The sequence below is a fragment of the Taudactylus pleione genome, unplaced genomic scaffold, assembly GCF_031769625.1.
Source record: "Taudactylus pleione unplaced genomic scaffold, aTauple2 ptg000738l, whole genome shotgun sequence".
NCBI classification, from domain to species: Eukaryota; Metazoa; Chordata; class Amphibia; order Anura; family Myobatrachidae; genus Taudactylus; species Taudactylus pleione.
The window spans coordinates 1297922-1320863 of NW_028285140.1; the positions used below are offsets into that span (position 1 = coordinate 1297922).

General features: G+C 49.3%; 1 protein-coding gene across 5 annotated transcripts in view; it reads right to left on the bottom strand.

Annotated features, from left to right (window-relative positions):
* Positions 1-14951: 14951 nt before the first annotated feature.
* CACNA2D4 (calcium voltage-gated channel auxiliary subunit alpha2delta 4) overlaps positions 14952-22942 on the bottom strand; it is a 512905-nt gene continuing 504914 nt past the window's right edge. For all 5 annotated transcript variants that reach the window (XM_088457118.1, XM_088457115.1, XM_088457117.1 and 2 more), the window contains one exon: positions 14952-15574. In XM_088457118.1, the coding sequence (XP_088313244.1) occupies positions 15488-15574 (87 nt within the window). In that variant the 3' untranslated portion in view covers positions 14952-15487. The remainder of the gene's footprint in view (positions 15575-22942) is intronic.

Below are 22942 nucleotides of genomic sequence, written 5' to 3' on the forward strand. Positions count from 1 at the left end.
GTCACTCACATTATAACTACAGGCTCAGATATACTAAAGAACACATCTAATACATAAAGAGAAATCCAAGGATAAATTAATTCTGTTTAAAACAATGTGATTTAATAAGAAAGAAATTAAAATGATTACCTTTGTATATTTTGCAAACTTTACTCAAATGTAACTTTTTTGAAAATACAGTTATATAACTTGGAACAATTTTATATACAGTATATATATATATATATATATATATATATATAATAAAAGGTGAAGGAACTGAGCCTTCAGTGTATCAGTTAAGCTGCATACACACAACAATTTTGTTACCAACGATTTTATGAATGATTTTCTGTCAGATTATCTGTCAGATTTTTTAAAGTGTTATGCTGGCCATACACGCTGCAATTATCGGGACGATTCGTCCGATAATTGTAGCGTGGGGGGGGGCGACCGAGGGTTAAATATTGCTCGGTCGGGCATGCTGGATTGTCCAGCACGCCTGTCCGATGCGATATTTACCCGGTAACTGTCGGCCGCATCGGGCAGTGTATGCCCAGCGTGGCCGACAGACAGACATTTCCTGTGTTCCTTCCTACGGAAGGAACAGGGAAATGTCTCCTCCCCCGGGGGCAGAGCGCAGATGTCGGGCTATACACTGTGAGACATCTGCGGCTGGCAGCCGGCCAGATAAAATGTCTGTCGGTCTGACAGACATTTTATCTTGCCGTGTATGCCCAGCTTAATGAACGATTTTTTTGAACTACAAACGATTTTTGCATATTCCCTTAATGAAAATCGTTCAGTTGACAAGTCTGACTGAACTACAAACGTGAACGTGACTCAGAAAGTGAATGATTTTTTCAAACAATTATCGTTAAACGATATTGTTAAACGATAATCGTTCAAAAAATCATTGTGCGTGTTTGCAGCTTTAGTAATTATTTTTTTAATCAGGTTCATAGGTCAGTCCTTGTGAAATCTCAAAGAAAACAGAAAAAAACAAAAACAAACATAGTGTAATCCAATATAATATGTAAAATTAAGGAGCTTGCGTGCAGAAATACTGAAAATAAAAACAGCCTGTGTTTTAAAAGCACTTCACTCGTGTTAAAGCAAATAACTCCAGCACCTAGAGTAAGAAATAGCCTCGTACCAGCTGTACTTTCTCATATATCAGAGGTTAAAGTATCTTTTCCTTCCCCGGATTTCTCCAAATCCAGGAGCCAAATCCAAAAGTATATATAAATGCAATAACAAAGAAAGGAGAACCTCCAATAGTGTAGTAAGTTCAAACAGTACATACACTTTAATAAAAAATAAAAGCAAGACTCGTACAATATGACAATAATTGAAAAGCTGATCTATCCAGTAGTATAGAAGTGTAACAGGAAAGCCTGTATTTATATATACTTCTGGATTTATTGTGGTTTCTTGAATTAACCACTTACTGGAAGGTTTGGCAGCCACCTCAAATAAGGGAGTGTTTAATTTATTATTGATGAACTATTTTTTGTTGAATGTATTCAGAAGCACTTTATATGAGCTTTGTGCGCTACTTACACTAACCTGTAATATATATATATATATATATATATATATATCATTGGTATGAAGGTATAAATAACCATTTATTTCTTTATTGTCTTATCACATAGTTATCTACCATGTTGGGATTATGATATTCTGCTATTCACTGTGTCCTGTCATGTACCGCTGGTCTCCCTACACATACCGGTAGGTATTCCTGCTAGTCACTGTGTCCTGTCATGTACCGCTGGTCTCCCTACACATACCGGCAGGTAATCCTGCTAGTCACTATGTCCTGTCATGTACTGCTGGTCTCCCTACACATACCGGCATGTTATCCTGCTAGTCACTGTGTCATGTCATGTACCGCTGGTCTCCGTACACATACCGGCAGGTAATCCTGCTAGTCACTGTGTCCTGTCATGTACCACTGGTCTCCCTACACATACCGGCAGGTAATCCTGCTAGTCACTGTGTCCTGTCATGTACCGCTTGTCTCCCTACACATACCGGCAGGTGATCCTGCTAGTCACTGTGTCCTGTCATGTACCGCTAGTCTCCGTACACATACCGGCAGGTAATCCTGCTAGTCACTGTGTCCTGTCATATACAGATGGTCTCCCTACACATACCGGCAGGTGATCCTGCTAGTCACTGTGTCCTGTCATGTACCGCTGGTCTCCCTACATATACCGGCAGGTAATCCTGCTAGTCACTGTGTCCTGTCATGTACCGCTGGTCTCCCTACACATACCGGCAGGTGATCCTGCTAGTCACTGTGTCCTGTCATGTACCGCTGGTCTCCCTACACATACCGGCAGGTGATCCTGCTAGTCACTGTGTCCTGTCATGTACCGCTGGTCTCCCTACACATACCGGCAGGTAATCCTGCTAGTCACTGTGTCCTGTCATGTACCGCTGGTCTCCCTACACATACCGGCATGTTATCCTGCTAGTCACTGTGTCATGTCATGTACCGCTGGTCTCCGTACACATACCGGCAGGTAATCCTGCTAGTCACTGTGTCCTGTCATGTACTGCTGGTCTCCCTACACATACCGGCATGTTATCCTGCTAGTCACTGTGTCATGTCATGTACCGCTGGTCTCCGTACACATACCGGCAGGTTATCCTGCCAGTCACTGTGTCTTGTCATGTACCGCTGGTCTCCCTACACATACCGGCATGTTATCTTGCTAGTCACTGTGTTATATAATGTACCGCTGGTCTCCGTACACATACCGGCAGGTAATCCTGCTAGTCACTGTGTCATGTCATGTACCGCTGGTCTCCCTACACATACCGGCAGGTAATCCTGCTAGTCACTGTGTCCTGTCATGTACCGCTGGTCTCCCTACACATACCGGCAGGTCATCCTGCTAGTCACTGTGTCATGTCATGTACCGCTGGTCTCCGTACACATACCGGCAGGTCATCCTGCTAGTCACTGTGTCCTGTCATGTACCGCTGGTCTACCTACACATACTGGCAGGTAATCCTGCTAGTCACTGTGTCCTGTCATGTACCGCTGGTCTCCCTACACATACTGGCAGGTAATCCTGCTAGTCACTGTGTCCTGTCATGTACCGCTGGTCTCCCTACACATACTGGCAGGTGATCCTGCTAGTCACTGTGTCCTGTCATGTACCGCTGGTCTCCCTACACATACTGGCAGGTGATCCAGCTAGTCACTGTGTCCTGTCATGTACCGCTGGTCTCCCTACACATACCGGCAGGTAATCCTGCTAGTCACTGTGTCATGTCATGTACCGCTGGTCTCTGAACACATACCGGCAGGTCATCCTGCTAGTCACTGTGTCCTGTCATGTACCGCTGGTCTCCCTACACATACTGGCAGGTGATCCTGCTAGTCACTGTGTCCTGTCATGTACCGCTGGTCTCCCTACACATACCGGCAGGTAATCCTGCTAGTCACTGTGTCCTGTCATGTACCGCTGGTCTCCCTACACATACTGGCAGGTGATCCTGCGAGTCACTGTGTCCTGTCATGTACTGCTGGTCTCCCTACACATACCGGCAGGTAATCCTGCTAGTCACTGTGTCATGTCATGTACCGCTGGTCTCCGTACACATACCGGCAGGTCATCCTGCTAGTCACTGTGTCCTGTCATGTACCGCTGGTCTCCCTACACATACTGGCAGGTGATACTGCTAGTCACTGTGTCCTGTCATGTACCGCTGGTCTCCCTACACATACCGGCAGGTAATCCTGCTAGTCACTGTGTCATGTCATGTACCGCTGGTCTCCGTACACATACCGGCAGGTCATCCTGCTAGTCACTGTGTCCTGTCATGTACCGCTGGTCTCCCTACACATACTGGCAGGTGATCCTGCTAGTCACTGTGTCCTGTCATGTACCGCTGGTCTCCCTACACATACTGGCAGGTAATCCTGCTAGTCACTGTGTCCTGTCATGTACCGCTGGTCTCCCTACACATACCGGCAGGTAATCCTGTAGTCACTGTGTCCTGTCATGTACCGCTGGTCTCCGTACACATACCGGCAGGTAATCCTGCTAGTCACTGTGACCTGTCAGGTACCGCTGGTGTCCCTACACATACCGGCAGTTAATCCTGCTAGTCGCTGTGTCCTGTCATATATCTCTGGTCTCCCTACACATACCGGCAGGTAATCCTGCTAGTCACTTTGTCCTGTAATGTACCGCTGGTCTCCCTACACATACCGACAGGTAATCCTGCTAGTCACTGTGTCCTGTCATGTACCGCTGGTCTCCCTACACATTCCGGCAGGTAATCCTGCTAGTCACTGTGTCCTGTCATGTACCTCTGTTCTCCCTACACATACCGGCAGGTAATCCTGCTAGGCACTATGTCCTGTCATGTACCGCTGGTCTCCCTACACATACCGGCAGGTAATACTACAGTCACTGTGTTCTGTCACATACCGCTGGTCTCCCTACACATACCGGCAGGTAATCCTACAGTCACTGTGTCCTTTCATGTACCGCTGGTCTCCCTACACATACCGGCAGGTAATCCTGCTAGTTACTGTGTCCTGTCATGTACCGCTGGTCTCCCTACACATACCGACAGGTAATCTTGCTAGTCACTGTGTCCTGTCATGTACCACTTGTCTCCCTACACATACCAGCAGGTAATCCTGCTAGTCACTGTGTCCTGTCATGTACCGCTGGTCTCCCTACACATACCGGCAGGTAATCCTGCTAGTCACTGTTTCCTGTCATGTACCGCTTGTCTCCCTACACATACTAGCAAGTTATGACGCTAGTCGCTGTGTCCTGTCATGTACCGCTGGTCTCCATACACATACCAGCAGGTAATCCTGCTAGTCACTGTTTCCTGTCATGTACCGCTTGTCTCCCTACACATACTAGCAAGTTATGACGCTAGTCGCTGTGTCCTGTCATGTACCGCTGGTCTCCCAACACATACCGACAGGTAATGCTGCTAGTCACTGTGTCCTGTCATGTACCGCTGGTCTCCCTATACATACCGGCAGGTAATCCTGCTAGTCACTGTTTCCTGTCATGTACCGCTTGTCTCCCTACACATACTAGCAAGTTATGACGCTAGTCGCTGTGTCCTGTCATGTACCGCTGGTCTCCCTACACATTCTGACAGGTAATACTGCTAGTCACTGTGTCCTGTCATGTACCGCTGGTCCTACACATACTGGCAGGTAATCCTGCAGTCACTGTGTCCTGTCATGTAACGCTGGTCTCCCTACACATACCGGCAGGTAATCCTGCTAGTCGCTGTGTCCTGTCATGTACCGCTGGTCTCCCTACACATTCCGACAGGTAATCCTGCTAGTCACTGTGTCCTGTCATGTACCGCTGGTCTCCCTACACATACCGGCAGGTAATCCTGCTAGTCACTGTGTGCTGTCATGTACCGCTGGTCTCCCTACACATACCGGCAGGTAATCCTCCTAGTCACTGTGTCCTGTCATGTACCGCTGGTGTCCCTACACATACCGGCAGTTAATCCTGCTAGTCGCTGTGTCCTGTCATATAACTCTGGTCTCCCTACACATACCGGCAGGTAATCCTGCTAGTCACTTTGTCCTGTAATGTACCGCTGGTCTCCCTACACATACCGACAGGTAATCCTGCTAGTCACTATGTCCTGTCATGTACCGCTGGTCTCCCTACAGATACCAGCAGGTAATCCTGCTAGTCACTGTGTCCTGTCATGTACCTCTGGACTCCCTACACATACCGGCAGGTAATCCTGCTAGTCACTATGTCCTGTCATGTACCGCTGGTCTCCCTACACATACCGGCAGGTAATCCTACAATCACTGTGTCCTATCACATACCGCTGGTCTCCCTACACATACCAGCAGGTAATCCTACAGTCACTGTGTCCTTTCATGTACCGCTGGTCTCCCTACACATACCGGCAGGTAATCCTGCTAGTTACTGTGTCCTGTCATGTACCGCTGGTCTCCCTACACATACCGACAGGTAATCTTGCTAGTCACTGTGTCCTGTCATGTACCGCTTGTCTCCCTACACATACCGGCAGGTAATCCTGCTAGTCACTGTGTCCTGTCATGTACCGCTGGTCTCCCTACACATACCGGCAGGTAATCCTGCTAGTCACTGTATCCTGTCATGTACCGCTTGTCTCCCTACACATACTAGCAAGTTATGATGCTAGTCGCTGTGTCCTGTCATGTACCGCTGGTCTCCCTACACATACCGACAGGTAATACTGCTAGTCACTGTGTCCTGTCATGTACCGCTGGTCTCCCTACACATACCGGCAGGTAATCCTGCTAGTCACTGTTTCCTGTCATGTACCGCTTGTCTCCCTACACATACTAGCAAGTTATGACGCTAGTCGCAGTGTCCTGTCATGTACCGCTTGTCTCCCTGCACATTCCAGCAGGTAATCCTGCTAGTCACTGTTTCCTGTCATGTACCGCTTGTCTCCCTACACATACCGGCAGGTAATACTGCTAGTCACTGTGTCCTGTCATGTACCGCTGGTCTCCCTACACATACCGGCAGGTAATCCTGCTAGTCGCTGTGTCCTGTCATATAACTCTGGTCTCCCTACACATACCGGCAGGTAATCCTGCTATTCACTTTGTCCTGTAATGTACCGCTGGTCTCCCTACACATACCGACAGGTAATCCTGCTAGTCACTGTGTCCTGTCATGTACCGCTGGTCTCCCTACACATATCGGCAGGTAATCCTGCTAGTCACTGTGTCCTGTCATGTACCTCTGGTCTCCCTACACATACCGGCAGGTAATCCTGCTAGTCACTATGTCCTGTCATGTACCGCTGGTCTCCCTACACATACCGGCAGGTAATCCTACAGTCACTGTGTCCTGTCACATACCGCTGGTCTCCCTACACATACCAGCAGGTAATCCTACAGTCACTGTGTCCTTTCATGTACCGCTGGTCTCCCTACACATACCGGCAGGTAATCCTGCTAGTTACTGTGTCCTGTCATGTACCGCTGGTCTCCCTACACATACCGGCAGGTAATCCTGCCAGTCACTGTGTCCTGTCATGTACCGCTGGTCTCCCTACACTTACCGACAGGTAATCTTGCTAGTCACTGTGTCCTGTCATGTACCGCTGGTCTCCCTACACATACCGGCAGGTAATCCTGCTGGTCACTTTGTCCTGTCATGTACCGCTGGTCTCCCTACACATACCGGCAGTTAATCCTGCTAGTCACTGTATCCTGTCATGTACCGCTTGTCTCCCTACACATATTAGCAAGTTATGACGCTAGTCGCTGTGTCCTGTCATGTACCGCTGGTCTCCCTACACATACCGACAGGTAATACTGCTAGTCACTGTGTCCTGTCATGTACCGCTGGTCTCCCTACACATACCGGCAGGTAATCCTGCTAGTCACTGTTTCCTGTCATGTACCGCTTGTCTCCCTACACATACTGGCAAGTTATGACGCTAGTCGCAGTGTCCTGTCATTTACCGCTGGTCTCCCTACACATACCAGCAGGTAATCCTGCTAGTCACTGTTTCCTGTCATGTACCGCTTGTCTCCCTACACATACCGGCAGGTAATACTGCTAGTCACTGTGTCCTGTCATGTACCGCTGGTCTCCCTACACACATACCGGCAGGTAATCCTGCTAGTTACTGTGTCCTGTCATGTACCGCTGGTCTCCCTACACATACCGACAGGTAATCCTGCTAGTCACTGTGTCCTGTCATGTACCGATTGTCTCCCTACACATACCGGCAGGTCATCCTGCTAGTCACTGTGTCCTGTCATATACCGCTGGTCTCCCTACACATACCGGCAGGTAATCCTGCTAGTCACTGTTTCCTGTCATGTACCGCTTGTCTCCCTACACATACTAGCAAGTTATGACGCTAGTCACTGTGTCCTGTCATGTACTGCTGGTCTCCCTACACATACCGGCAGGTAATCCTGCTAGTCACTGTTTCCTGTCATGTACCGCTTGTCTCCCTACACATACTAGCAAGTTATGACGCTAGTCGCTGTGTCCTGTCATGTACCGCTGGTCTCCCTACACATACCGACAGGTAATACTGCTAGTCACTGTTTCCTGTCATGTACCGCTTGTCTCCCTACACATACTAGCAAGTTATGACGCTAGTCGCTGTGTCCTGTCATGTACCGCTGGTCTCCCTACACATTCTGACAGGTAATACTGCTAGTCACTGTGTCCTGTCATGTACCGCTGGTCCTACACATACTGGCAGGTAATCCTGCAGTCACTGTGTCCTGTCATGTAACGCTGGTCTCCCTACACATACCGGCAGGTAATCCTGCTAGTCGCTGTGTCCTGTCATGTACCGCTGGTCTCCCTACACATTCCGACAGGTAATCCTGCTAGTCACTGTGTCCTGTCATGTACCGCTGGTCTCCCTACACATACCGGCAGGTAATCCTGCTAGTCACTGTGTGCTGTCATGTACCGCTGGTCTCCCTACACATACCGGCAGGTAATCCTGCTAGTCACTGTGTCCTGTCATGTACCGCTGGTCTCCCTACACATACCGGCAGGTAATCCTACAGTCACTGTGTCCTGTCACATATCGCTGGTCTCCCTACACATACCGGCAGGTAATCCTACAGTCACTGTGTCCTTTCATGTACCGCTGGTCTCCCTACACATACCGGCAGGTAATCCTGCTAGTTACTGTGTCCTGTCATGTACCGCTGGTCTCCCTACACATACCGGCAGGTAATCCTGCTAGTCACTGTGTCCTGTCATGTACCTCTGGTCTCCCTACACATACCGGCAGGTAATCCTGCTAGTCACTATGTCCTGTCATGTACCGCTGGTCTCCCTACACATACCGGCAGGTAATCCTACAGTCACTGTGTCCTGTCACGTACCGCTGGTCTCCCTACACATACCGGCAGGTAATCCTACAGTCACTGTGTCCTTTCATGTACCGCTGGTCTCCCTACACATACCGGCAGGTAATCCTGCTAGTTACTGTGTCCTGTCATGTACCGCTTGTCTCCCTACACATACCAGCAGGTAATCCTGCTAGTCACTGTGTCCTGTCATGTACCGCTGGTCTCCCTACACATACCGGCAGGTAATCCTGCTAGTCACTGTTTCCTGTCATGTACCGCTTGTCTCCCTACACATACTAGCAAGTTATGACGCTAGTCGCTGTGTCCTGTCATGTACCGCTGGTCTCCCTACACATAGCAGCAGGTAATCCTGCTAGTCACTGTTTCCTGTCATGTACCGCTTGTCTCCCTACACATACTAGCAAGTTATGACGCTAGTCGCTGTGTCCTGTCATGTACCGCTGGTCTCCCTACACATACCAACAGGTAATACTGCTAGTCACTGTGTCCTGTCATGTACCGCTGGTCTCCTTACACATACCGGCAGGTAATCCTGCTAGTCACTGTTTCCTGTCATGTACCGCTTGTCTCCCTACACATACTAGCAAGTTATGACGCTAGTCACTGTGTCCTGTCATGTACCGCTGGTCTCCCTACACATACCGGCAGGTAATCCTACAGTCACTGTGTCCTGTCACATACCGCTGGTCTCCCTACACATACCGGCAGGTAATCCTACAGTCACTGTGTCCTTTCATGTACCGCTGGTCTCCCTACACATACCGGCAGGTAATCCTGCTAGTTACTGTGTCCTGTCATGTACCGCTGGTCTCACTACACATACCGACAGGTAATCTTGCTAGTCACTGTGTCCTGTCATGTACCGCTTGTCTCCCTACACATACCGGCAGGTAATCCTGCTAGTCACTGTGTCCTGTCATGTACCGCTGGTCTCCCTACACATACCGGCAGGTAATCCTGCTAGTCACTGTTTCCTGTCATGTACCGCTTGTCTCCCTACACATACTAGCAAGTTATGACGCTAGTCGCTGTGTCCTGTCATGTACTGCTGGTCTCCATACACATACCAGCAGGTAATCCTGCTAGTCACTGTTTCCTGTCATGTACCGCTTGTCTCCCTACACATACTAGCAAGTTATGACGCTAGTCGCTGTGTCCTGTCATGTACCGCTGGTCTCCCTACACATACCGACAGGTAATGCTGCTAGTCACTGTGTCCTGTCATGTACCGCTGGTCTCCCTACACATACCGGCAGGTAATCCTGCTAGTCACTGTTTCCTGTCATGTACCGCTGGTCCTACACATACTGGCAGGTAATCCTGCAGTCACTGTGTCCTGTCATGTAACGCTGGTCTCCCTACACATACCGGCAGGTAATCCTGCTAGTCGCTGTGTCCTGTCATGTACCGCTGGTCTCCCTACACATTCCGACAGGTAATCCTGCTAGTCACTGTGTCCTGTCATGTACTGCTGGTCTCCCTACACATACCTGCAGGTAATCCTGCTAGTCACTGTGTGCTGTCATGTACCGCTGGTCTCCCTACACATACCGGCAGGTAATCCTGCTAGTCACTGTGTCCTGTCATGTACCGCTGGTGTCCGTACACATACCGGCAGTTAATCCTGCTAGTCGCTGTGTCCTGTCATATAACTCTGGTCTCCCTACACATACCGGCAGGTAATCCTGCTAGTCACTTTGTCCTGTAATGTACCGCTGGTCTCCCTACACATACCGACAGGTAATCCTGCTATTCACTGTGTCCTGTCATGTACCGCTGGTCTCCCTACACATACCGGTAGGTATTCCTGCTAGTCACTGTGTCCTGTCATGTACCGCTGGTCTCCCTACACATACCGGCAGGTAATCCTGCTAGTCACTATGTCCTGTCATGTACTGCTGGTCTCCCTACACATACCGGCATGTTATCCTGCTAGTCACTGTGTCATGTCATGTACCGCTGGTCTCCGTACACATACCGGCAGGTAATCCTGCTAGTCACTGTGTCCTGTCATGTACCACTGGTCTCCCTACACATACCGGCAGGTAATCCTGCTAGTCACTGTGTCCTGTCATGTACCGCTTGTCTCCCTACACATACCGGCAGGTGATCCTGCTAGTCACTGTGTCCTGTCATGTACCGCTGGTCTCCCTACACATACCGGCAGGTAATCCTGCTAGTCACTATGTCCTGTCATGTACTGCTGGTCTCCCTACACATACCGGCATGTTATCCTGCTAGTCACTGTGTCATGTCATGTACCGCTGGTCTCCGTACACATACCGGCAGGTAATCCTGCTAGTCACTGTGTCCTGTCATGTACCACTGGTCTCCCTACACATACCGGCAGGTAATCCTGCTAGTCACTGTGTCCTGTCATGTACCGCTTGTCTCCCTACACATACCGGCAGGTGATCCTGCTAGTCACTGTGTCCTGTCATGTACCGCTAGTCTCCGTACACATACCGGCAGGTAATCCTGCTAGTCACTGTGTCCTGTCATATACAGATGGTCTCCCTACACATACCGGCAGGTGATCCTGCTAGTCACTGTGTCCTGTCATGTACCGCTGGTCTCCCTACACATACCGGCAGGTAATCCTGCTAGTCACTGTGTCCTGTCATGTACCGCTGGTCTCCCTACACATACCGGCAGGTAATCCTGCTAGTCACTGTGTCCTGTCATGTACCTCTGGTCTCACAACACATACCGGCAGGTAATCCTGCTAGTCACTATGTCCTGTCATGTACCGCTGGTCTCCCTACACATACCGGCAGGTAATCCTGCTAGTCACTGTGTCCTGTCATGTAACGCTGGTCTCCCTACATACACCGGCAGGTAATCCTGCTAGTCACTGTGTGCTGTCATGTACCGCTGGTCCTACACATACCGGCAGGTAATCCTGCTTGTCACTATGTCCTGTCATGTACCGCTGGTCCTACACATACCGGCAGGTAATCCTGCTAGTCACTGTGTCCTGTCATGTACCGCTGGTCTCCCTACACATACCGGCAGGTAATCCTGCTAGTCACTGTTTCCTGTCATGTACCGCTTGTCTCCCTACACATACTAGCAAGTTATGACGCTAGTCGCTGTGTCCTGTCATGTACCGCTGGTCTCCCTACACATACCGACAGGTAATACTGCTAGTCACTGTGTCCTGTCATGTACCGCTGGTCTCCCTACACATACCGGCAGGTAATCCTGCTAGCCACTGTTTCCTGTCATGTACCGCTTGTCTCCCTACACATACTAGGAAGTTATGACGCTAGTCGCTGTGTCCTGTCATGTACCGCTGGTCTCCCTACACATTCTGACAGGTAATACTGCTAGTCACTGTGTCCTGTCATGTACCGCTGGTCCTACACATACTGGCAGGTAATCCTGCAGTCACTGTGTCCTGTCATGTATCGCTGGTCTCCCTACACATACCGGCAGGTAATCCTGCTAGTCACTGTGTCCTGTCATGTACCGCTGGTCTCCCTACACATTCCGACAGGTAATCCTGCTAGTCACTGTGTCCTGTCATGTACCGCTGGTCTCCCTACACATACCGGCAGGTAATCCTGCTGGTCACTGTGTCCTGTCATGTAACGCTGGTCTCCCTACATACACCAGCAGGTAATCCTGCCAGTCACTATGTCCTGTCATGTACCGCTGGTCTCCCTACACATACCGGCAGGTAATCCTACAGTCACTGTGTCCTGTCACATACCGCTGGTCTCCCTACACATACCGGCAGGTAATCCTACAGTCACTGTGTCCTTTCATGTACCGCTGGTCTCCCTACACATACCGGCAGGTAATCCTGCTAGTTACTGTGTCCTGTCATGTACCGCTGGTCTCCCTACACATACCGACAGGTAATCTTGCTAGTCACTGTGTCCTGTCATGTACCGCTTGTCTCCCTACACATACCGGCAGGTAATCCTGCTAGTCACTGTGTCCTGTCATGTACCGCTGGTCTCCCTACACATAACGGCAGGTAATCCTGCTAGTCACTGTGTCCTGTCATGTACCGCTGGTCTCCCTACACATACCGGCAGGTAATCCTGCTAGTCACTGTGTCCTGTCATGTACCGCTGGTCTCCCTACACATAACGGCAGGTAATCCTGCTAGTCACTGTGTCCTGTCATGTACCGCTGGTCTCCCTACACATACCGGCAGGTAATCCTGCTAGTCACTGTGTGCTGTCATGTACCGCTGGTCTCCCTACACATACCGGCAGGTAATCCTGCTAGTCACTGTGTCCTGTCATGTAACGCTGGTCTCCCTACATACACCGGCAGGTAATCCTGCTAGTCACTGTGTGCTGTCATGTACCGCTGGTCCTACACATACCGGCAGGTAATCCTGCTAGTCACTATGTCCTGTCATGTACCGCTGGTCCTACACATACCGGCAGGTAATCCTGCTAGTCACTGTGACCTGTCATGTACCGCTGGTCTCCCTACACATACCGGCAGGTACTTCCGCTATCTGCTGTCATACATGTGTGATCCATGTAAGTGTCTGACAGCGCTGGTCTTAGCCCATGTGACACATCACCACGTCCTATACCTACCCATAAATAGGAAAGTTACATGACCCTATTGATGCACAATATAATGTAATGAATACACAGGAGGGAATAATGTATTAGTAATGCTAGTAAGTAATACAGAAGCCAGGTGTTCCCTATAAAACCATTATAACCACCATCCTGCCTTTCTATGTGTAAGGGGATGCATCTACTTTATCCCGTACTATAGTCACCTCTTTTCCTTCACCCATAACCAATGTATTGTCTGTGGAGCACAATGAGGTAAAGTAAGGAACCGCTGCACTTACCGCTATCCACCACGTGATGGCTGCGCCTGGATCCAGACGCTGCAGCGCCCACACGTTGGAGGTAAATGGTCTTCAAAATGGAGGAATATGAACCCCACATACTATAAAAGCGCCATCACGCGTACCCCCGGATAGTGACCGGGCTGCGCTGGTTTTGTTATAGACAAATGAGTACATTTAACACCAGGATCGTCTCCTGCTCCCTCCGGCTGTACAGAATCCCCCGTTATACAGTATATATATATATATATATATATAGATAGATAAGGGAAGCGCCTGTATCCTCTTACTGTCATGGAGGAAATTGCAATAAATACGGGGTGACCAGGGCAGTGATATAAGGGGTGTAAGTTATGGATCGGCCTAATGTGTGATCAGGTGTAATTGTGCGTCCCACAGAATCGCCACTGCAGGCGCAGTACATACAGACGGGACATCGGGCCTAATTCAGAGATGTACAGACACCTGATGATTAGCATATAACGGCGATGGTGGGTGCCTGGGCATGTACAGAACGGGTCCTGCGTCCTTACATGCAATGCCCCCAGTGCCGCAGTATGAATGACGGGGTATACGGCCATCTGAAGGCAGGGCCTGGGCTGTTCTCCGTACTGGATACTGGGGTGGTGACGCCTGTTTTCTAGGGGTGCTGTGAGGGGGTGATCTGGGTAACCTCAGGGTTATGTAGATGGCTGATGGTTTTGCAGATGATCTGATGCTGAGTCTTAGAACGCAGCACTGGGATCTGCGATGTGGTCAGGAGGCGTCTATTTACCTCAGACAGTTCTTGCTACATTAGCGTATGAGCTGTACGGTATTACACAGCCTCCCTGCGCCTCCCTGCAGCTCTGCAATACCGTACACCTCAGGCCCATAGATCCCAATGTCAGGTCTCATCGCTCCATGGTTCTCAGTGACCGATGGTTCATCAGTATCTCTGAGTTATCTTTGTGTGTCTTACATCATGTAAATGTGACATTATTACCTCAGGAACGAGGCTTCAACCTATAACCTCGGCCTTTGCTGACTGGAAGCTGCCATGAAGGTATCAGTGGGAGGTTCTGGGCTGTATATACTGAGAGTAAGGAATCTGTATAATGACATACAAACCTGTTATAGCAAACATCGCTGCTAACAAGTCAATGACTACCGGTGGATGACTGCAGATATATGGCAACGTGTAGGGAGCAATATATACACACACATAGTTACTGATTACTACAGAGGCTGAATAAACACAGTTAGACAAAAATCCATTTATTTGCTGCAAATATCACAGATTATATAAATATAGAAACTGGACATTCTTATGTGAGAGAGACAGAGTGTGGTAACGTTACAGATGCCATCCGGGATCCCGTGCAAGCTCCTATCAGAGGGAATGAAGTCCCCACACAGAGGATCAATCTGTGATAACGTATTAGACAATCTCAGTGACTGCACTAACAGGGAAAGTGCGCCCCCTGCAGGTCACACACTGTCCCTATCAGTAATAATACCAACCAATAGCCGCTCTTGTTTCTGTGTGAAATAGACCAGGATTAATGTTCATATCACTTATCAGCAGTAGCGTCACTAAGTACCTTGAGCACTCATGAGGCACCTGTGAGGTTACAGGCTCCTGTATGTCAGTAAATGCTGCAGTACTCCGTCAGTGTGTGGATGAGGCCCCCAGAACAAGTTGCATAGATAAATAAGTCTCTTCCCTGTGGTAATAAGCAAGGCTTGGGGCATTGGAGAGGAGCCTGGGGCCGATGCTGTTCCCAGTACTGATGGCGGCTGTAGGGATCCGGTCACCGCAGGGAGGCGAGAAGGGATGCAAAGAGCAACATGATGGAGAAGGACAGTCCGCGCCCTCTGCCGCAGTCCTGCGCGTTTTCCTGCAACAGAGAAACAGCCACAGTGATATACATTACAGGGAATCATGTCATTGCGCAATGCGCCAAACTGCACGTTATTTGTTCTCAGATCACAAAGCTGATTCCCCAACTTCTGTTTTGTTTCAATCTTATTTTTGTCATCAAAAAAACCCAGAACGGGATGAACCAGGGTGATATCTGAGTTTTTATGAATATAAAACGTATTTATCACTTATAAATAGCAGAGGCCATTTACGAAGCTTGAAACGGCTGAGAAGCAGCGCAGACTCCTGTATGAGGACGTCGCCTGCTTGCCCAGATACCCCAGTTTCCTGCCTGTGGAGCTTTGTGTATAACTGAGATGTCATTTTGCACAGCCGGGGGTAAATTTACTAAAGTGAGAGTTTTTAGAAGAGAGTTTTAAAAGTGATGTTGCCCATAGCAACCAATCAGATTCTAGCTATTATCTTCTAGGAGGTGCTAGTTAAATGTTAAGTAGAATCTGATTGGTTGCTATGGGCAACATCACTTCTAAAACTCACTTCTAAAAACTCTCACTTTAGTAAATTTACCCCTGGAGTGTTACACAGTGAGTAACAGAAGGCAGAGCGGTGTAGAGGGCGCAGAATCAGTGGTACGCATTGCTGCGCACGGCCATTCTCACGCCGCAGATGGACTAGATGTTATTGATGACCAGCTCAGTGTCTTTGGGACTCGCCCTAAACTTTTATTGGGGTTCATCTTGTCATTTCCACTCTGCATCAGTGGACCGGCAGCCGACCCTTGTAAACCAACGCTTCAACGCAGCTGCATAATATGGTGGCGCAGGTGACGCGCGGACTGTGAAGCGCAGAATTTGACAGAAGATAAAAAGCCCAATGGTCCATAAAGTGTATATAATGTTATTAACTTTTTAACAAGAGTTTCAATTTCTGTTACTGCTTCAACCATTTATGATCTTCCAGACGCTGCTCCATGTATCACGCTGTCCAGTGCTACTGTCCCCCTTCTCTCCTCCCTGCATACTATGAGCTACGGGTGTGGACTGAAAGATCTACCGTGTCTATATAGTCAATAGCTCGACACCAGATGGTCAACAGGCAATAAGTAGATAGGGTCAAATAGTTAACTGTTAATAGGTTGACATGTATTTAGGTCAACAGGGTCAAAAGGTTGACATGGACAAAAGGTCGACACACGAATGGTTGACATATATATTTTTTCTTTACCATAATCATAATCTAACCTTAACTCTCCCCCCGAGTACCTAATACTAACCCTTCCCCTAGTGCCTAACCCTAACCCTCTACCTGGTGCCTAACCCTAACCATCCCCCTAGTGTCTAACCCTCTACCTGGTGCCTAACCCTAACCATCTCCCTAGTGCCTAACCCTCTACCTGGTGCCTAACCCTAACCATCCCCCTAGTGCCTAACCCTCTACCTGTAAACTAACTCTAACCCTCTCCCTGGTGCCTAACCCTCTACCTGGTGCCTAACCCTAACCATCCCCCTAGTGCCTAACCATAACCATCCCCCTAGTGCCTAACCCTCTACCTGGTGCCTAACCCTAACCATCCCCTAGTGCCTAACCCTAACCCTCTACCTGGTGCCTAACTCTAACCATCCCCCTAGTGCCTAACCATAACCATCCCCCTAGTGCCTAACCCTCTACCTGGTGCCTAACCCTAACCATCCCCTAGTGCCTAACCCTAACCCTCTACCTGGTGCCTAACTCTAACCATCCCCCTAGTGCCTAACCCTCTCCCTGGAAACTAACTCTAACCCTCTCCCTGGTGCCTAACCCTCTACCTGGTGCCTAACCTTAACCATCCCCCTAGTGCCTAACCCTCTACCTGGTGCCTAACCCTAACCATCCCCCTAGTGCCTAATCCTAACCATCCCCCTAGTGCCTAACCCTCTACCTGGTGCCTAACCCTACCCATCCCCCTAGTGCCTAATCCTAACCATCCCCCTAGTGCCTAACCCTCTACCTGGTGCCTAACCCTAACCATCCCCCTAGTGCCTAATCCTAAAAATCCCCCTAGTGCCTAACCCTCTCCCTGGTGCCAAACTCTACCCCTTCACCGAGTGCCTAACCATAACACTGACCCTGAAAATTATGAAAAATAATGAATCAACCTTATCTGTGTTGATCATTTGTGTGTCGACCTTTTTCACAATGTTGACCTTTTAACTGTCAACCAATTCACCCAGTCAACCTTTTGCATGACCATCTGGTATTCACTTATTGACTATCTAGTCACTGTAGATATTCCCTCCGGACACCATTAGCTATAAAATATAAGATAACACTATATAATTATTAATAGCACCACCCGGCACAGGAAAAAAGTGCATAAATTCCACTGTGCATCACCTACTTATAACAAGCTCTTATTACTGATAGGATGTCTGACACTAGCACTCCTAGCTCTGCCCCCTCCTCCCTATAACATGCTCCTATTACTGAGAGGCTGTCTGACACTAGCACTCCTAGCTCTGCCCCCTCCTCCCTATAACAAGCTCTTATTACTGATAGGCTGTCTGACACTAGCACTCCTAGCTCAGCCCCCTCCTCCCTATAACAAGCTCTTATTACTGAGAGGCTGTCTGACACTAGCACTCCTAGCTCTGTCCCCTCCTCCCTATAACAAGCTCCTATTACTGATAGGATGTCTGACACTAGCACTCCTAGCTCAGTCCCCTCCTCCCTATAACAAGCTCCTATTACTGAGAGGCCGTCTGACACTAGCACTCCTAGCTCAGCCCCCTCCTCCCTATAACAAGCTCCTATTACTGATAGGCTGTCTGACACTAGCACTCCTAGCTCTGTCCCCTCCTCCCTATAACAAGCTCCTATTACTGAGAGGCTGTCTGACACTAGCACTCCTAGCTCTGTCCCCTCCTCCCTATAACAAGCTCCTATTACTGAGAGGCTGTCTGACACTAGCACTCCAAGCTCTGCCCCCTCCTCCCTATAACAAGCTCTTATTACTGATAGGCTGTCTGACACTAGCACTCCTAGCTCAGCCCCCTCCTCCCTATAACAAGCTCCTATTACTGAGAGGCTGTCTGACACTAGCATTCCAAGCTCTGCCCCCTCCTCCCTATAACAAGCTCTTATTACTGATAAGCTGTCTGACACTAGCACTCCTAGCTCAGTCCCCTCCTCCCTATAACAAGCTCTTATTACTGAGAGGCTGTCTGACACTAGCACTCCTAGCTCAGTCCCCTCCTCCCTATAACAAGCTCCTGTTACTGAAAGGATGTCTGACACTAGCACTCCTAGCTCAGTCCCCTCCTCCCTATAACAAGCTCCTGTTACTGATAGGATGTCTGACACTAGCACTCCTAGCTCAGTCCCCTCCTCCCTATAACAAGCTCCTGTTACTGATAGGCTGTCTGACACTAGCACTCCTAGCTCAGTCCCCTCCTCCCTATAACAAGCTCCTATTACTGATAGGATGTCTGACACTAGCACTCCTAGCTCAGACCCCTCCTCCCTATAACAAGCTCCTGTTACTGATAGGATGTCTGACACTAGCACTCCTAGCTCTGTCCCCTCCTCCCTATAACAAGCTCCTATTACTGATAGGCTGTCTGACACTAGCACTCCTAGCTCTGCCCCCTCCTCCCTATAACAAGCTCCTATTACTGAGAGGCTGTCAGACACAAGCACTCCTAGCTCTGACCCCTCCTCCCTATAACATGCTCCTATTACTGATAGGCTGTCTGACACTAGCACTCCTAGCTCTGTCCCCTTCTCCGTATAACAAGCTCCTATTACTGATAGGCTGTCTGACACTAGCACTCCTAGCTCTGTCCCCTTCTCCGTATAACATGCTCCTATTACTGAGAGGCCGTCTGACACTAGCACTCCTAGCTCAGTCCCCTCCTCCCTATAACAAGCTCCTATTACTGATAGGCTGTCTGACACTAGCACTCCTAGCTCTGTCCCCTTCTCCGTATAACATGCTCCTATTACTGATAGGCTGTCTGACACTAGCACTCCTGGCTCTGTCCCCTCCTCCCTATAACATGCTCCTATTACTGAGAGGCTGTCTGACACTAGCACTCCTAGCTCTGTCCCCTCCTCCCTATAACAAGCTCCTATTACTGATAGGCTGTCTGACACTAGCACTCCTAGCTCAGTCCTTTCCTCCCTATAACAAGCTCCTATTACTGATAGGCTGTCTGACACTAGAACTCCTAGCTCTGTCCCCTTCTCCGTATAATATGCTCCTATTACTGAGAGGCCGTCTGACACTAGCACTCCTAGCTCAGTCCCCTCCTCCCTATATCAAGCTCCTATTACTGATAGGATGTCTGACACTAGCACTCCTAGCTCTGTCCCCTTCTCCGTATAACATGCTCCTATTACTGATAGGCTGTCTGACACTAGCACTCCTAGCTCTGTCCCCTCCTCCCTATAACATGCTCCTATTACTGATAGGCTGTCTGACACTAGCACTCCTAGCTCTGTCCCCTCCTCCCTATAACAAGCTCTTATTACTGATAGGCTGTCTGACACTAGCACTCCTAGCTCAGCCCCCTCCTCCCTATAACAAGCTCTTATTACTGATAGGCTGTCAGACACAAGCACTCCTAGCTCAGTCCCCTCCTCCCTATAACAAGCTCCTGTTACTGATAGGATGTCTGACACTAGCACTCCTAGCTCTGTCCCCTCCTACCTATAACAAGCTCCTATTACTGATAGGCTGTCTGACACTAGCACTCCTAGCTCTGCCCCCTCCTCCCTATAACAAGCTCCTATTACTGAGAGGCCGTCAGACACAAGCACTCCTAGCTCTGACCCCTCCTCCCTATAACATGCTCCTATTACTGATAGGCTGTCTGACACTAGCACTCCTAGCTCTGTCCCCTTCTCCGTATAACAAGCTCCTATTACTGATAGGCTGTCTGACACTAGCACTCCTAGCTCTGTCCCCTCCTCCCTATAACATGCTCCTATTACTGAGAGGCCGTCTGACACTAGCACTCCTAGCTCAGTCCCCTCCTCCCTATAACAAGCTCCTATTACTGATAGGCTGTCTGACACTAGCACTCCTAGCTCTGTCCCCTTCTCCGTATAACATGCTCCTATTACTGAAAGGCTGTCTGACACTAGCACTCCTAGCTCTGTCCCCTTCTCCCTATAACAAGCTCCTATTACTGATAGGCTGTCTGACACTAGCACTCCTAGCTCAGTCCTTTCCTCCCTATAACAAGCTCCTATTACTGATAGGCTGTCTGACACTAGAACTCCTAGCTCTGTCCCCTCCTCCCTATAACATGCTCCTATTACTGAGAGGCCGTCTGACACTAGCACTCCTAGCTCAGTCCCCTCCTCCCTATAACAAGCTCCTATTACTGATAGGCTGTCTGACACTAGCACTCCTAGCTCTGTCCCCTCCTCCCTATAACATGCTCCTATTACTGAGAGGCTGTCTGACACTAGCACTCCTAGCTCAGTCCTTTCCTCCCTATAACAAGCTCCTATTACTGAGAGGCTGTCTGACACTAGCACTCCTAGCTCTGTCCCCTCCTCCCTATAACAAGCTCCTATTATTGATAGGCTGTCTGACACTAGCACTCCTAGCTCAGTCCCCTCCTCCCTATAACAAGCTCCTATTACTGAGAGGCCGTCTGACACTAGCACTCCTAGCTCTGTCCTCTCCTCCCTATAACAAGCTCCTATTACTGAGAGGCCGTCTGACACTAGCACTCCTAGCTCAGTCCTCTCCTCCCTATAACAAGCTCCTATTACTGATAGGGTGTCTGACACTAGCACTCCTAGCTCTGTCCCCTTCTCCGTATAACATGCTCCTATTACTGAAAGGCTGTCTGACACTAGCACTCCTAGCTCTGTCCCCTCCTCCCTATAACAAGCTCCTATTACTGAGAGGCTGTCTGACACTAGCACTCCTAGCTCTGCCCCCTCCTCCCTATAACAAGCTCCTATTACTGAGAGGCTGTCTGACACTAGCACTCCTAGCTCAGTCCTCTCCTCCCTATAACAAGCTCCTATTACTGATAGGATGTCTGACACTAGAACTCCTAGCTCAGTCCCCTCCTCCCTATAACAAGCTCCTATTACTGAGAGGCTGTCTGACACTAGCACTCCTAGCTCTGCCCCCTCCTCCCTATAACAAGCTCCTATTACTGAGAGGCCGTCTGACACTAGAACTCCTAGCTCAGTCCCCTCCTCCCTATAACAAGCTCCTATTACTGATAGGCTGTCTGACACTAGCACTCCTAGCTCTGTCCCCTCCTCCCTATAACAAGCTCCTATTACTGAGAGGCTGTCTGACACTAGCACTCCTAGCTCTGCCCCCTCCTCCCTATAACAAGCTCCTATTACTGAGAGGCTGTCTGACACTAGCACTCCTAGCTCAGTCCTCTCCTCCCTATAACAAGCTCCTATTACTGAGAGGCCGTCTGACACTAGCACTCCTAGCTCAGTCCCCTCCTCCCTATAACAAGCTCCTATTACTGAGAGGCTGTCTGACACTAGCACTCCTAGCTCTGTCCTCCCCTCCCTATAACAAGCTCCTATTACTGATAGGATGTCTGACACTAGCACTCCTAGCTCTGTCCCCTCCACCCTATAACAAGCTCCTATTACTGATAGGCTGTCTGACACTAGCACTCCTAGCTCTGTCCCCTCCTCCCTATAACAAGCTCCTATTACTGAGAGGCTGTCTGACACTAGCACTCCTAGCTCTGCCCCCTCCTCCCTATAACAAGCTCCTATTACTGAGAGGCTGTCTGACACTAGCACTCCTAGCTCAGTCCCCTCCTCCCTATAACAAGCTCCTATTACTGATAGGATGTCTGACACTAGCACTCCTAGCTCAGTCCCCTCCTCCCTATAACAAGCTCCTATTACTGAGAGGCTGTCTGACACTAGCACTCCTAGCTCTGTCCTCACCTCCCTATAACAAGCTCCTATTACTGATGGGCTGTCTGACACTAGCACTCCTAGCTCAGTCCCCTCCTCCCTATAACAAGCTCCTATTACTGAGAGGCCGTCTGACACTAGCACTCCTAGCTCAGTCCCCTCCTCACTATAACAAGCTCCTATTACTGAGAGGCCGTCTGACACTAGCACTCCTAGCTCTGTCCCCTCCTCCCTATAACAAGCTCCTATTACTGATAGGCTGTCTGACACTAGAACTCCTAGCTCTGTCCCCTCCTCCCTATAACATGCTCCTATTACTGATAGGCTGTCTGACACTAGCACTCCTAGCTCTGTCCCCTCCTCCCTATAACAAGCTCCTATTACTGAGAGGCCGTCTGACACTAGAACTCCTAGCTCTGTCCCCTCCTCCCTATAACAAGCTCCTATTACTGAGAGGCCGTCTGACACTAGAACTCCTAGCTCAGTC